The 15,049-nt window shown below is 39.2% G+C and overlaps 1 protein-coding gene across 4 annotated transcripts in view; it reads left to right on the top strand.

Annotated features, from left to right (window-relative positions):
- The window catches only part of LOC122553429 (protein unc-79 homolog), a 218,242-nt gene that overhangs the window by 103,294 nt on the left and 99,899 nt on the right, over positions 1-15,049 (top strand). For all 4 annotated transcript variants that reach the window (XM_043697181.1, XM_043697182.1, XM_043697180.1 and 1 more), the window contains 4 exons: positions 2,420-2,599; positions 4,231-4,299; positions 10,139-10,425; positions 12,847-13,029. In XM_043697181.1, coding sequence (XP_043553116.1) covers positions 2,420-2,599; positions 4,231-4,299; positions 10,139-10,425; positions 12,847-13,029 — 719 coding nt within the window. The remainder of the gene's footprint in view (positions 1-2,419; positions 2,600-4,230; positions 4,300-10,138; positions 10,426-12,846; positions 13,030-15,049) is intronic.

Genomic DNA, 15,049 nt, shown 5'->3' with positions numbered 1-15,049 from the left:
CAAGGGGCAACGTTTTCACGCAGAGGGTGGTACGTGTATGGAATGAGCTGCCAGAAGATGTGGTGGAGGCTGGTACAATTGCAACATTTAAGAGGCATTTGGATGGGTATATGAATAGGAAGGGTTTGGAGGGATTTGGGCCGGGTGCTGGCAGGTGGGACTAGATTTGGTTGGGATATCTGGTCGGCATGGACAGGTTGGACCGAAGTGTCTGTTTCCATGCTGTACATCTCTATGACTCTATGACATAACACCAATTGTGTGTGTGTGTGTAGAAGGGGTGTTTATTAGTGAGTTGAGCTTTAACTAGTAGTTATGTGTCAACAGTTCATAATGGTTTATCTGCAGCTGGAATCTACCTATTTCTAATCAACTGGAATTCATGTTAAGTGCAAAAAATTTCCTGTTAACCTGCATGTAAAAGACAGGTAAACTGGGGAATGCTGTGTATTTTTAAACTCATTATTGGCAGTGATGACTAGGAGAATAGCAGGGCCTAATTTCCAGCGTTCTTCCCTAATGAGGTATGCCACTATTTGGGAGGGTGGTATTTGCCCATCAGGGGCAAAACTCATCCCAGAAGATAGTAACCCCCTTCCTTCCTTCCTACCTGCCTGCTTGTACTTCAAATCTCCCTTGCCCTTTGACCCTGCCTCTAAATTGGGCAAGCCCTCCCTAACCAAAGCCCCACTGACGTATCTTGATCCAGGGTTCCTGTAGGCTTCCTTCCAGAGGCCTGCCTCAAAACGAGCAGCATCCACCATGAAGTTGTGGGGCTGTTGGAGCTGAGGGACAGAAGTCTCATTCTCCACTAATTTAGCTTGCTATAGCACTTTATGTTTGCTGCTGGGCTTGTTCTATGTATGTTGACTCACTGCCAACTTTTCTTCCGAGGCAGTGAGCCATCTGCTGCTGATAAATTTCTGCCAGTGTTTCAAATCAAAATTTTGATGAACGTATGTTAACCAAAGAGATTCTGTTTCCACAGATGCTGACCTGCTGAGTGTTTCCAGCATTTCTTGTTTTGAATGCTGTTGCACTGTGATAAAAGATCTAAAATAACAATGTATTGCTGCATACATGGTACTTCGAATAATACTTAATAATGGGCCAATTTTTGGTATTATTTCCGACAGATGAGAGATTAAGTTTTGGTATTTCAATTCATGCCATTGTCATTTGATAAAAATATGAAAATTAAGCATTTGTGTAGTATTGAATAAATTATACAGTGCACAAACATGGCATTTAATTCAAATGGTCTGTCTCTCCATTTATACTTCCTCTGATCCAGTTCAGCTAATGCTGCAGCCTAATAGAAGTACAGAATTGTTACAAGCAAAAAAAGCCATTTGATCAATTGCGTCTGCACTGGCTCTTTTAAAATTTGGGATAACTTAATCCCATTCTCCCACCCTTTCCCCTCAGTGCTACACATTAGTTCAATTGAATCTGTCTCCATCATGCTTCTAAGCAGTGCATTTCAGACCTGAACTATTTGCTGACTGAAAAAACATTCTTCTTGTGTCATATTTACTACTTTTTTAAATGACTTTAAATCTGTGCCCTCTCCTTCTTGATCTGTTTGCAAAAGGCAACAGTTACTCCATATCTAATTTGTCCAGATCTCTCATAATTTTGAAAACTTCAATCAAAACTCCTGTTAGATTTCTCTTCTTCAAGGAAGACAGAACTCTTATCCCTGGAACAATGCTTGGCAAACTTACTCTGCAGTTTCGTCAATGTGCTCAATTCCTTCCTGAAGTGTGGTGCCCAGAAATGTCATACTGTATGCTCTATTAACCTTCCGATCCTTTCACCCTTATATTTGTGAAGCTTCTGCTTAAAATCAATTTATGCTATTTTCCTCAACTACCTCTCATAGTAGAGAGTTCCACATTGCAGCCATTCTCCAGGTAATTAAGTATGTCCTGAATTTCCTAGTAAGTATACTCATGACTACCTTAGATATATTATCCCCATTAAATCCTTGTATAAAAGGCTTTTATCAGGTAATAGAGAAAGGGCTTCAGCATGCTTTATCTTTCTTGATGTGCATCTCCTCTTCATTCTGATATCATGTTTATAAATTTTTTTTTCACTGTTTTCAGGACAAGTAGATCCATTTTAGAATATAGAAGTAATAGCTGTGCACAGTACTTGAATAGTGGTCTAACCAAAATTACTTACAAACTTTTCACTGTGCCTCAGTACAAGTGACAAGAAATTCAATTCAATTCAATTCAAGCTTGACACTAATTCTCTGCAATTCTACCCCTCAAGAAATAAACTAATTATCTTAGCGCACCGTTGTTTAGGCATGCAGTGCAAACTTTTGATGTCTGAGTTGCAAAAGCAACTTTTTTATCAGTTGCCTTTTGACTAGGTATTTTTCATGTTTGCATGTGCTTTTCTTCAGCTATCACTGCTGTAAGGACAAATGTTGCTAATCTAAGTGATGCTGCCATGTGGAAGATCAAACGCGCTCGCTTTGCACGAAACCGACAGAGAAGTGTGCGATCTCTTAGGGATAGTGTGAAAGGTCCAGGAGAGTCAAAGAGGGCACTTTCTCTTCCAGAAACTCTAAGCACCAAACTGCGTAAGTGTTTTCTGCCTGAAAGTGTCATTTTAGCTTGTAATTGTTTTTGGCTAGATTATAAGAATTGTTAATTCAGATGAGTAGGGTTCCATTTAATATGCTAGGAAACTCTTTCTTCATGTGTAGATATAAAAGCCCACTTCAAAATTTGGTTCCATGGTGCTGGAAGTTGTGGTGGGATGGGTGTCTGTTTAGGAAAAACATGATATCTGCATGGCTTCCAAGGACTCTGGAGTGGTCTGTATGGAGTGTCACATTGTTGAGGTTCATAGCACAGACTATTTATCACAGAATTATTACAGCAGAGAAGGAGACCAGTTGGCCTTTTGGTATCTACACTAGCTCTCTGAGCGTCATAACTTAGAGCCAATCAGGGCTTTGGCTTGGCATTTACAGTGACTGAAAGAATAAGCAGAGGCCATGTGGACCAATAAGCATTCCAGAAGGTGCACCATCTTCCTGTGCAAGAAAGAGGCAAATGTGATAATTTTGTATTCACAGTTGAATAGTTTGTGAGATGTTGCAATGAGGCTTGAAATGGTACTGTGCTTAGGAGGTTGAGGTAAAGTTTATGAATGTTGGGTCTTTGCTTGATTGATTGTGTTTATAGGTCAGTGATGGGTGTGCAGTATCTCAGGCTAGTGGTACAATCTATATGGTATTTGAAGATTCTCTCCTGAAGTTGATATGTGAGCATACAAATTAGGAACAAGAGAAAGCTATTTTTGCCCCTTGGGCTTGCTCTGCTATTCAATAGGTCATAGCTTTGCAACTCATGTGATCATTAAATCCTTTGGCAACCTTCAAATCTTGAGTGATGGGAAAGTGAGGGGGAGGTAGGTGTACAGTTCTCAAATTAGGCTTTGCTATAACTTGCCAATGTCTTTAGTGCACATATTCCGAAGACCTCTAGCCATCCTTAGCATATAGGACATCACTCCTCCTTTCCATCTCTTAGTTCTCTAGTACAACATTTTAAACATTTGATGCGTGCGTATGGAATCCTTCCTAGTGCAATACTCAGAGGATTTCGATGCCACCAACAACAATAATGTGCCTTCTTTTAAGAGGGGCATACAAGCTTTAAGTTTGGTAGGATTTTAGACAGGAATTCATGATCATAGGTCACCAGATGATGCTTGCATGCAGCCAATTACTATTGCGAGGAGTGATGACTGCACAAACTATGGAAATGTCCCAGCTGAAGAAAGTTAGTGTCCCAGTTGAAGAAAGTTAGTGTCCTGCCTGTGGTGTATGCAGTGGGTGGGACTATTCACAAATCTTGATCCCTTTGCTGTTTTTGGAAATTATCTGACTTAACACTCTCTTACTTTTTAGAATGTCTTCCAGTACAAATTCTTTCCTACTAACTTCATGTATATAGCATTAAGAATTACTTATATACAGTTTCTCAATTGATGGACAAAACAACTGCTCAAATTTCCATTATTGCTGACTGTTAACTTCTAAAATCACGTGTTACAAATATTAGTTTTACCAGTTGTTGTTTTAGGAATTGAGCTCAGATAGGCAAATGATGACACTGGATGACCTGTTAAGGGAATTATTTGTATTCAGAAAATTCCATGATTGCATCTTATGTATTCTTTCTTTGTTTCTAATTTTTACAGCTTTGCGACTGACAAGACATGAGCAATCAGCTCCAACTCTTGGTGCGATGATGGAGCATGCTATGCATGGTAATCCAATATCAGTGTTTCCATATTTAATGCAGTTTAGAATCTAAGTTATAGTGACCACTAATTGATGTTTCAGTAACATACAGCTCCTAATGTATTATCAAATATCAATTCAAAATTGTGTTATATACTGCTTCAGGCAACAGGATCTAAAATTCTGATCTTTCAGGGATTCCAATATTAAAATCTATTATAAAATATGAGTAATATTCCTCTAAATTCCTTTCAGTGATAACCATGAAATTACCCCCCACCCCAACAATTTTGCTATCTGAGCAAAAGAAGGGAGAGTGAATTTTACAGTGAGGATGTCAGTTTGCCAGTGCATAATTAAGCATTTTGTCATAGATAATGGAATATTGAATTTAAATTACTAGACTCTAAAGTGGCTGCTACACCATATGCATGATGGATAAAGGGGAACCAGCGAATGTAATCTATTTAGATTTGCAAAAGAAATATCAGTAAGATATTGCACCTAAGGCTGCTTAATGGTGTTGGGGTTATTATAATAGCCTGATAGAGGATTAGTTATCTAGTAGAAGACAGAAAATTGGGATAAAGTGCATTTTCAGGATAGCAACCTGTAACTAGTACAATGTCACAGGATCAGTCCAGGTGTCATTAGAATATATATTGATGACTGAGATGAGGAAAGTGAATGTAGCATCACCAAGTTTGGGGGTGACCGCAAAAATAGGTGGGAAGGCTAGTAGCAAGGATAAAACAAAGAATTTACAGAGGGATATAACCAGTTTTACTGACTGGGCAAAAGCCTGGCAAATTGAATATATTACAAGAAAATTTAAGGTTCTGCATGTTGGTAGGAAGAATAGAAGAGCTGAATATTATTTAAATGAAGAGAGACTGAAGAAAGCTACAACACCTATGGATTTGGGATTCCTTGTGCATGAATCACAAAAGGCTAGCGTCCAAGATTAGCATGTAATATGAATGCAAACGGACTATTGGTCTTTATTTCAAAGGGAATAGAATACAAAAATAGAGAATTAAAACAAAGTGCTGGAGAAACTCAGCAGACCTGACAGCACCTGTGGAGAGGGAAACACCACTCCTCTTCAGAATGGTTAACTCTATTTCTTTCTCTCCATAGACACTGTCAAATCTGCTGAGTTTCTCCTATACTTCCTGCTTTTATTTTAGATTTCCAACGTCTGAAGTATTATAAGTAGGAATTCTTGATAAAACTATACAAGATATACAAAATATGTTAAATAAATTAAAAATTAATAGAAACACAGTGTCAAGTGATACGTTATAATTGCATGATGTGGGAGTGATGGACCCTATTGTGGTTCATGGTGACCTCATCTGTAGCATGTGTTGTTTGCTCAAGAAAATACAGCTCAGAGTTGATGAATTGGAGTCAGAGCTTTGAACACTGTAACACATCAAGGAGGGGGAGAGTTAGCTGGATGCTGTATTTCAGGAGGTAGTCACACTGTATAGATTAAGAACTTCAAATTTGGCAAGTGGTCAGGGCAGGAAAGTGTGACTATGAATGAGGCAGATAGAGGGATCCTGAATTTAGCATTGGAGTAACCCCAGCTCTTGACTTTATCCGATAGGTATGAGGTACTTGCTCCCTGTGTAGATGAGAAATAGTACTGTATGGGGAATTGGGAAACTGACCACAGCGCCATGGTACAGGAGGCCATTTAAGTGTGGAAGGGGGAGGCTAAAACACAAGCACATAGTAGGGATTCTATGATTAGGGATAGAGATAGCATCCTGTGTAAGCAGGATTGAGAGTACTGCATAGTCTGTTGTCTACCTGGTACTGAAGTGAGGGACATTTCATCCGGCATGAAAGGATAGTGGAGAGGGAGAGGGAGAGGGCGAATCTAGTTGTTGTGATCCATATGGGGAATGGGGTAATCTCAGGGGAAATCAACATAGTTTCAAAATCAAGTAACAGGACAGAGAGTGAAGAAATGGGAATCCTACTTAAGGTATTGCCCTTCAGATCCCTTTTTAAATCTTTCTCCTCTCTCTCACCTTAAAATTATAACCTCTAGTTTTGAACTTTCCAACCCGACTGAAAAGACCTATGTTATTGACTTTATCTATGCCCTCATGATTTTATAAACCAGCCTAAGGTCACCCCTCAACCTCTTACACTCCAATGAAAAGAATCCCAGCCTATCCAGCCTCTTCTTATAACTGAAACTCTCTAGTCCTGTTAACATCCTTGTAAATCTTTTCTGTACCCTTTCTAATTTAACAATATCCTTTCTATACCATGTCTAAAGTATCAGTGCTGAGGAACAAGTTACAGTGTATGGCCCAAATAAGAGTTTTGTATACAAATGCATGGAGTGCAAGGAATAAATTAAATTAGTTGTGGGCACAAATTCAAATTGGAGATCTGATATAATAGCCATTACTGAGATGTGGCTGCAGGATTGTTGGGACTGGGAAATAAATATACCACGTTATAAGGTATACAGGGCGGATTGGGAAAAGGGCAGAGGTGGTGGAATAGCCATTTTCCAGTCCTCCGGGATCCTCCCTGACTCCAGTGATTCCTGAAGGATAACTACCAATGCCTCTACAATCTCCTCAGCTTTCTTCTTCAGAACTGGGGTGTACTCCATCTGGTCTCAGTGATTTATCCACCTTCGGACCTTCTAGCTTCCCTCGTACCTTCTCCTTAGGGATGGCCACTACACTCACCTCTATCCCTGACTGTCTCTGGAATGATGCTGGGATCTTCCACCATGATGACTGATGCAAAGTACCTATTCAGTTTCTCTACCACTTCTTTGTTCCCTATTACTACTTCTCCAGCCTCATTTCCCAGTGGTTCAATGCCCACTCTTGCCTCTCTCGTATATTTTATGTATCTAAAAATATTCTTGTAATCTTCTTTTATGCTACTAACTAGCATACTCTCATTTTCATCTTCTCACTCATTATTGCTTTTGTTAGTTATCCTCTGCTGGTTTTTAAAGACTTCCCAATCCTGTGGCTTCCCACGAATCTTCACCACATTGTATGCTTTTTCTTTAATTTTTATGCTATATCTGACTTTCCTTGTTAGCGCTGGTTGCCTCATCCTCCCCTTAGTATGTATTTTTTTTCCCAGGGATGAATTTCTGCTGTGTCTTCTGAGTTAACCCATTAATTCTTGCTATTGTTACTGTACTGTTTTCCCTACTAAGCTCCCTTTCCAATCACCTCTTGTCAGCTCCTCCCTCATGTCTTTGTAATACCGTTACAATCAATTTAAGGATCTCCCTCTCAACTGCAGGGTGAATTCTATCACATCATGGTCACTGCAACTGTAGGGGTTCCTTCACCTTCAGCTCCCTCATCAAGTCTGCCTCAAATATAAATCACCAAATCTGAAATTGCCTGTGCCCTAGTGGGCTCTACCACCAAGCTGCTCATAGATATCCCACAAGTTCCTTTACTTGAGATCCACTACCAACCTTGTTTTCTGAGGTCACCTGCAGATTGGAATCCCCCATAATTATTGTAACGGTGCATCTTACATGTCTTTTTTGTTTCCAGATTTATTTTCTTCCCAACATTCTGACTACTTCTAGGAGTCTGTATGCAACTCCCATCAGGATCTTTTGCCTTCTGCAGCTCCTCAACCTTTATCCACACAGATTCCACGTCTCTGCCCATTTGCCTATCTTTTCGATAAAACATGGATCCTTGGATGTTTAGTTCCCAGCCCTGGTCCCCTTGTTAGCCATGTCTCTGTGATAACCACAACAGTGTACCTGCCAATTTCAATCAGTGCTACAAGTCATCTACCTTGTTTCATATACTGCGAAGTATAAGTACAACATCCACAATTTTGCATTGACCTCTTCTCATAGTTGTCCTCTTACCTGCTATGCCTGAAGTTAGAACCCTGACCCTTTCCATACTCTCTGTCCTCTTAGTTATTCTGGAAACCTTATTAACCTCTGTTGAGGCCTCCCCCTCATTTATCTTTTTGCATAGTTTTCCAAGTCACTGAACCCACCCCTCCATGATTAATCTAAAGCCCTATCCAGAGCCCTATCCCTAGTTATGTAATTTGCCAAGACTCTTATCCCAGCATGATTCAGGTGGAGCCCATCCCATTGGAAGAGCTCCCTCCTTCCCTTGTATTGATGCCAATGTCCCATGAATTTGAACCCACTTCACTCATATCAATCTTTGAATCACGCATTTAATCCTCTTTAATCTCGTTGACCTTGTGACAATTAGCTTGTGGCTCAGGCAGTAATCCGTGATTATTACCTTTTTGGTTTTGCTTTTTAATTTAGCCCCTAATTGCTTATATTGCCTCAGTAGAACGTTTTTCCTCTTTATACCTATATTGTTGGTAACTATGTGGACCACAACAACTAGATCATTCCCCTCCCACTCTAGGTTTCTCTGCAGCCCAGATGAGATATCCTGAACCCAGATACCAGGCAGGCAACACAGGCTTTTGGATTGTTGATCCTGGCCACAGGGATCAGTGCCTGTCCCTCTGACTGTACTATCCCCAATTGCAACTACATTTCTTTTTTGTCCCCCATCTTGAATGGCATCTTGTACTACGGTGCTATAGTGAAGTTGCTCATTCTCCCGGCAGCCCCACTATCATCCACAAAGTAAGCATGAATTTCAAACCTGTTAGACAGGCTTAGGGGCTGAGGTGCCTTCAGCATTACATCCTGGAAATCTCTACCTACCTCAGTCATAGTCACATCCTCCTGTCCTGACCACTGATCAAATTTGAGGTAGTTAATCTAAAGCGGTGCAACTGCCTCCTGAAGAACAGCATTCAGGTAACTCTCCCCTGACGTCTCAGTGCTAAAGTTGCTCAAACAACTAACAATTGTTACAGATATGGCCATTCCAGTGGGGTTCACCAGCTCCCATATCATGCAGGTACAACACATTACCTGGCCCTGCATCTCCATTTACTAAGCTTTTAATTTCACTTTTTGATGTTTAAAAATTTCCTACTGGCCTTTTAATTTGTAATCTGTAAATATTTCCCCTATTTACTCTCAATCTGAACTAACCTAGAGTCAAATTAGAAGCTATTACCAACCAGTGAACTTATGGTTTTCCTGTGATGTCACCCTCTGTTTTGTGCTGGGTGTCTGATGTTGTGCTTCAATTTATCCTGTTAAAAAATCTTACAAACTATGAGCCAAAAGACCAAACAAAAAAATCCCCTCTGCACTAAATTCCCACGCTGCCTCCAAATTCCCCAAGCTTGGGCTGTGTCTCACTCCAGATAGGATCTCTCCTACCTGACCATGCGTAGCTTACTGGAGAGGCAGATAAGCACCTGTCATAAAGGTAGTGAATTACTAGAGTGGGACTGGGATAGTTTCATACAGCAATATGTGTTGGATTCAACAAGGGAACAAGCAATATTGGATTTAGTAATGAGTAATGAGCTGGATTTAATTAGTAATCTAATTGTGTGAGTATTTATCAAATAGTGATCATTACATGATCGAGTTCAATGTAGCATTTGAAAGCAAAAAGCATGAATCAGTATCTCAAATTTTTGATTCAGATAAACCAATGAGATGGGATAGACTGTTCACAGTAAACTGGGAAAACCTGCTAATGGGTGAAACAACTGAAGAACATTGGAGAATGTTTGAAGAAACATTTAAAGCAGTACGCAATCAGTTTATACCCTGAGAGGGTAAAGATACATGTCACAAAAAAAGTATTAAATGAGTCAGTTCTTACTTAATTTCAACTCAGTGACTATTTCTATTACTTTTGCCGTTTGAATTAGTTAGCAGAGAATGTAAAACAAAAAGCTAAGAGAACTAAACATAGGGTCTTTTGCTATATTCAGGTCAGCAGGCCTCAGAGGATGATGCAATCATTAAGGATCCTTTACCTGAAGATGCCGGCATTGATCATCAAACAGTCCATCAGCTAATCACAGTTCTAATGAAATTCATGGCGAAGGATAAAAGCAGTGCTGAAACTGATATCAGCAGTGCCAAAGCATTCAATACAGTAAAGCGGCATCTGTATGTGTTACTTGGCTATGACCAGCAGGAGGGGTGTTTCATGATTGCCCCTCAGAAAATGAGAACTTCCACTTGCTTCAATGCTTTTATTGCCGGAATAGCACAGGTGGAGTATGTCATTATTATGGTGTTTAAATTAGTTTATTTTGTTTATTTGCCAAGGAACTGGGTGTTGCATCTATTAAGAAATCTGTAAAACTATAATGCACGTGCCGTTGTAAAATCAAGGTGCTGTTTTCCTCCTTAAAGATTATTGCAGTTAATTTCCTCTGATTTTATCCCAAAACACTTTCACAACTGCTCTATACTTTTCTGCAAACCTTACTGACATTGTTTATTAAGAAATCTAATACCTCTGTGAAAAATCGGCTTTCTTTCCACATACTACACAAATAAAACATGAGTCAGATGCAGTAGATCAATATCTGACAACATTACACTTCCCATTAGTCCTGTTATTGCTGCCTAAGGAATTATGATAGCACCCTAGAGAACTTGCTGATGATCATAACATAAAAATCAATCTGCAATCAAGCTTACAAATGAACTGGAGAGGAGACCAATCTTTTTCCCTCCCTTTTGCCTATAAAATAACAGTAGCAATCTTTCAAAAGTGGTTTTGTTGATTAAAGTACTTGAAGAAGTCCAAAGAATGAGTTCTATAATGCCTTACTTTAAAACATGTCCTCTGACATGAGAAAGAGAGAGGCAGCAATGTGGCTGCTAATTAATTTCCTTGGATTTTATCTAACAATACTTTCACAGCTTCTCTAAATGTTTCTTCAGGTCACACTGACATTCTCTGTTAAGGAATATTCCAACTTTGCTAATAATTGGCTTTTAGTGAATGAAAGTATATTTCTTTCTTTGCAAACCTTGCAGCAGTGCATTGGTTCTCTTCCTTTAACAGCCAACTTCCCCATTTCCTGGCCTCTACAGCTCAACCTTGTCACTTAAGTTAGGGTGAACTCAAATACATGGTCAGCCCACTTCACAGCAGGTGGCACAGATTTACAAGTAGCCAACTTCCACTCTGATTTTACCAAGGTGGAAGAAAAACAAGCTGATGTTCTGAAATTGCAGTTATGCAGCTTTGCATTTCTGCCTTTAGAAGAGGTCTGTTAATTAATAGTCTTAATTCACTCACAGTTACATAACTCTAGCTTGACCAGAAAAGCATCTCGGGCTCTCTAATGGTCTAGTGCTTTAGTAGTGCCATATCTGAACTAACATCATTTGTAAGAAATAAGCAACCTCTCTTCTTCCTGATGGTGAGCAGAACTGACCACCAGATGGCACTCTTCAACAAAGAAAGAAAGACTTGCTAATCATTCTTGGTTTTGTTTCTCTCAAAACATTGAAGAAATTTTACTAAAATAATTCTCTTACTGATCATTATTAAAATGTTGAATTGTAGTAATTGTCTTTGATTAAATTAAATTAGTTCTTTTACTGCTATGATTGAACTCAATCACTATTCTAGCACCTCTTAATTTTTATAAGGGTGTTTAATGCCTTGTGTAAGCATAATAAGGTGATGAAGAATGTAGTTTTCTTCAAATCCAGTGTTTTCAGCATTATCTATACTCTGCTAAATCTCCCTTGAAAACAGCTTTGAAACACCACTATGGTTAGGTGTGAGCACCCTATTCCACGGGCCTGCAAGTTAAATAGAATAAGACATTTCGGGAGAGAAATGTTCAGTTTCATTGACTTTAATGCAGCTGCGTGCAGTATAGCAGGCAACAAGGTGATCTCACCCCTTTTGTGGCTCCTGGTTCAGGCCAGTTTGATACCCAAAACGAATAGCTTCAATTATGTCAGTGATCAGTTGCTGTCTGAACAATGTATAATCCTGAATAAGTCATTCATTTTTTTCTTTGCTTGTCTGCCATTCCCATTGCCAACTATGGTTTGACTTCTTGACCTCACTTTAGCCTAATAATCAGACTAGATTCAGTCCTAGATGCGTTGTGTGCTGCATGATGAGCCAGTTTGCTGATCTGATGATTCCAAGACTGCTTTAATTTTATATATAAATAATATGATTAGATTAGATTAGATTAGATTACAGTGTGGAAACAGGCCCTTCGGCCCAACAAGTCCACACCGACCCGCCGAAGCGAAACCCACCCATACCCCTACATTTACCCCTTACCTAACACTACGGGCAATTTAGTATGGTCAATTTATATAGTTATTCAGATCCAATGATGTTACTCATAAACAGAACTAGTATATTCTTTGAAATTATGTTTTCTCCTGAAAGGTGCTCATATTAAAGATTCTCCTTTTTTGTGATGTGGATTTTCAGTATAAAAGGCAAAATTAATACTTAAAGTTGCACTTCAGTTGCCATCCTAGGTTTTCCTACATTATGGAACCATGAAACTAATAGTTTGGAATAATTCTGTGATGTGCCATATGTGATAATTTACAGGAGGCAATCTACGTTGCAGGATTAAATGACTTGTTCACAGTTTTGTAGTCACAAAATGTTTGATATTTAATGTTACATTTCTTGTAGGTTATGGATTACAACATTAGTCTGGGCAACCAACTCCTTCCTCTGGTGGTGCAAGTGCTAAAATATTGCACCTGTCCACAGCTTCGCCATTACTTTCAACAACCCCCACGTTGTTCACTTTGGACTCTGAAACCTCATATACGACAGATGTGGCTGAAGGCTTTGCTCGTGATTCTGTACAAGGTATAACTATGTATTCAACTAAATTAATATGGGTCTTGACTAGGGTAATAACCTATCCCAAATAACGTGTAGAGATTGCATTATGGAATTTGTCTTAAGAAAGACAACATTCTTTGATTGTAATCCTTTAGTGATGCAGAAATATAATCAAAACATTCAGTTTCTCTGCATTAGATTAAATCATGAAATTGGTGATTACTGATTAAGTTGAAGTAAGATTGATTGAACATCATGAAGTAATATCAGTTTCATGTTAGCACTGTGATTTACTAAATCATCACAGCCGTAGTTTGCAAGATATTTGCAGTTGATTATTCAGTGATTTAAAACTATTTAAGTGACTTTAAATGATTGTACGTAATATTTTGTTTCAAATTGTTTGAAAGCAGATCTAGGTTAAAAACATGCCTTTGGTATAGTTGAAAAATGGAGACAGTTTTTCATGCAAAACAATATTTACAATGGTGGTGTTATTCTCTCATTTCTTTAGTAACTCAGAGAAGCCCTTTGTAGAATTGTAGATAAATAATTTACAATTGGAAGTCAGGAGGGAGTTGGCTCAACCATTTTTGTTCAGATTTTTCTGTGGGTCATCGTCATTTGCTGGCTCTTAAGCAGTTCTCTGGTACTACACTACAAAATGTTGTGTGCCATCACTCTGAAGTCAAGGCTTGTCTTCATAAGAACTGTGCAATAGTCATCCCTACCAATGTTGTTGTTGATAGATATGTCTGAAGCAAGTAGGTTGGTGAGTTTAAGATCATTGTGATAATGCCCTCATCACCTGATGCAGGTCCAGTTTTGAAACTTTGCCTTTCAGTACTTCAACTAGTGTTAAAACTACTAGGTCAGTCTTCATTTTATAAGTTAAGGTAACTTTGTGCCCTTGCTTTCTTCAGAGATTTTTTTAAGTGGTGTCTAGCATGTTGGAGTATCAATTCATTGGTCGACACAATGAATATAGCTAGTAATCAACAGAAAATTTACTAACTGATATTTCACCTGAAGCAATGAAACTTCAGATTAACTCTAGACAATGTTGAGGCACAAGGTCTCCTAACTACATTCAACACGAGTACCTATATTTGATTGTTCTATGGTGGCTCAGTGGTTTACCTGCAGCCTCACAGTGTTAGGAACTGTGGTTTAATTCCAGTCTTGGGCGACTGTGTGGAGTTGGCACATTTTCCCCATGCCTTTGCGGGTTTCCTCAAGGAGTTTTAGTTTCCTCCCACAGTCCAAATTGCAGGTTAGGTGGAATGGCCCTGTTAAATTGCCCATAATGTCCACGGATGTGTAGGCTAGGTAAATTAACCATGGGAAATTCAGGATTACAGGGATAGGTTAGGGGAGTTGGTCTGGATGGAATGCTCTTCAGAGGGTCAGTGTAGACTTGACGGTAAGTGATCTGCTTCCACACTATAAGGATTCTCTGATACCACCAGTGGGACATTTTATACCCATAATTACTGATGTGGGATATTAAATATTAGGGTGATAAAAAAAAATGTAAAGCTGTTGTTTGACTAGCCTTTGGAGTAGCTCTTACCATGTGAACATTTGTAGATATTAATGAGTTCTTTGCAAAATAAATGAGGTTGGGGCTCCCTGAGTATTGACTAATTTGACTTTTTTGGGATGTAATTCTGACCTCTAATGATAGCTTTACAACTGAGTGGCTTTTCAGATCAATTCAATTGGAGGTGTAGTGGACAGTCAGAGGGTTACCTCAGATTACAACAGGATCTGGACCAGATGGGCCAATGGGCTGAGAAGTGGCAGATGGAGTTTAATTCAGATAAATGCGAGGTGCTGCATTTTGGGAAAGCAAATCTTAGCATCACTTATACACTTAATGGTAAGGTCCTCGGGAGTGTAGCTGCACAAAGAGACCTTGGAGTGCAGGTTCATAGCTCCTTGAAAATGGAGTCGCAGATAGATAGGATAGTGAAGAAGGCATTTGGTATGCTTTCCTTTATTGGTCAGTGTATTGAGTACAGGAGTTGGGAGGTCATGTTGC

The sequence above is a fragment of the Chiloscyllium plagiosum genome, chromosome 10, assembly GCF_004010195.1.
Source record: "Chiloscyllium plagiosum isolate BGI_BamShark_2017 chromosome 10, ASM401019v2, whole genome shotgun sequence".
Lineage (NCBI taxonomy): Eukaryota > Metazoa > Chordata > Chondrichthyes > Orectolobiformes > Hemiscylliidae > Chiloscyllium > Chiloscyllium plagiosum.
Note: the sequence above shows the minus strand (reverse complement) of the source record. Positions and strands in the feature narration are given on the sequence as shown.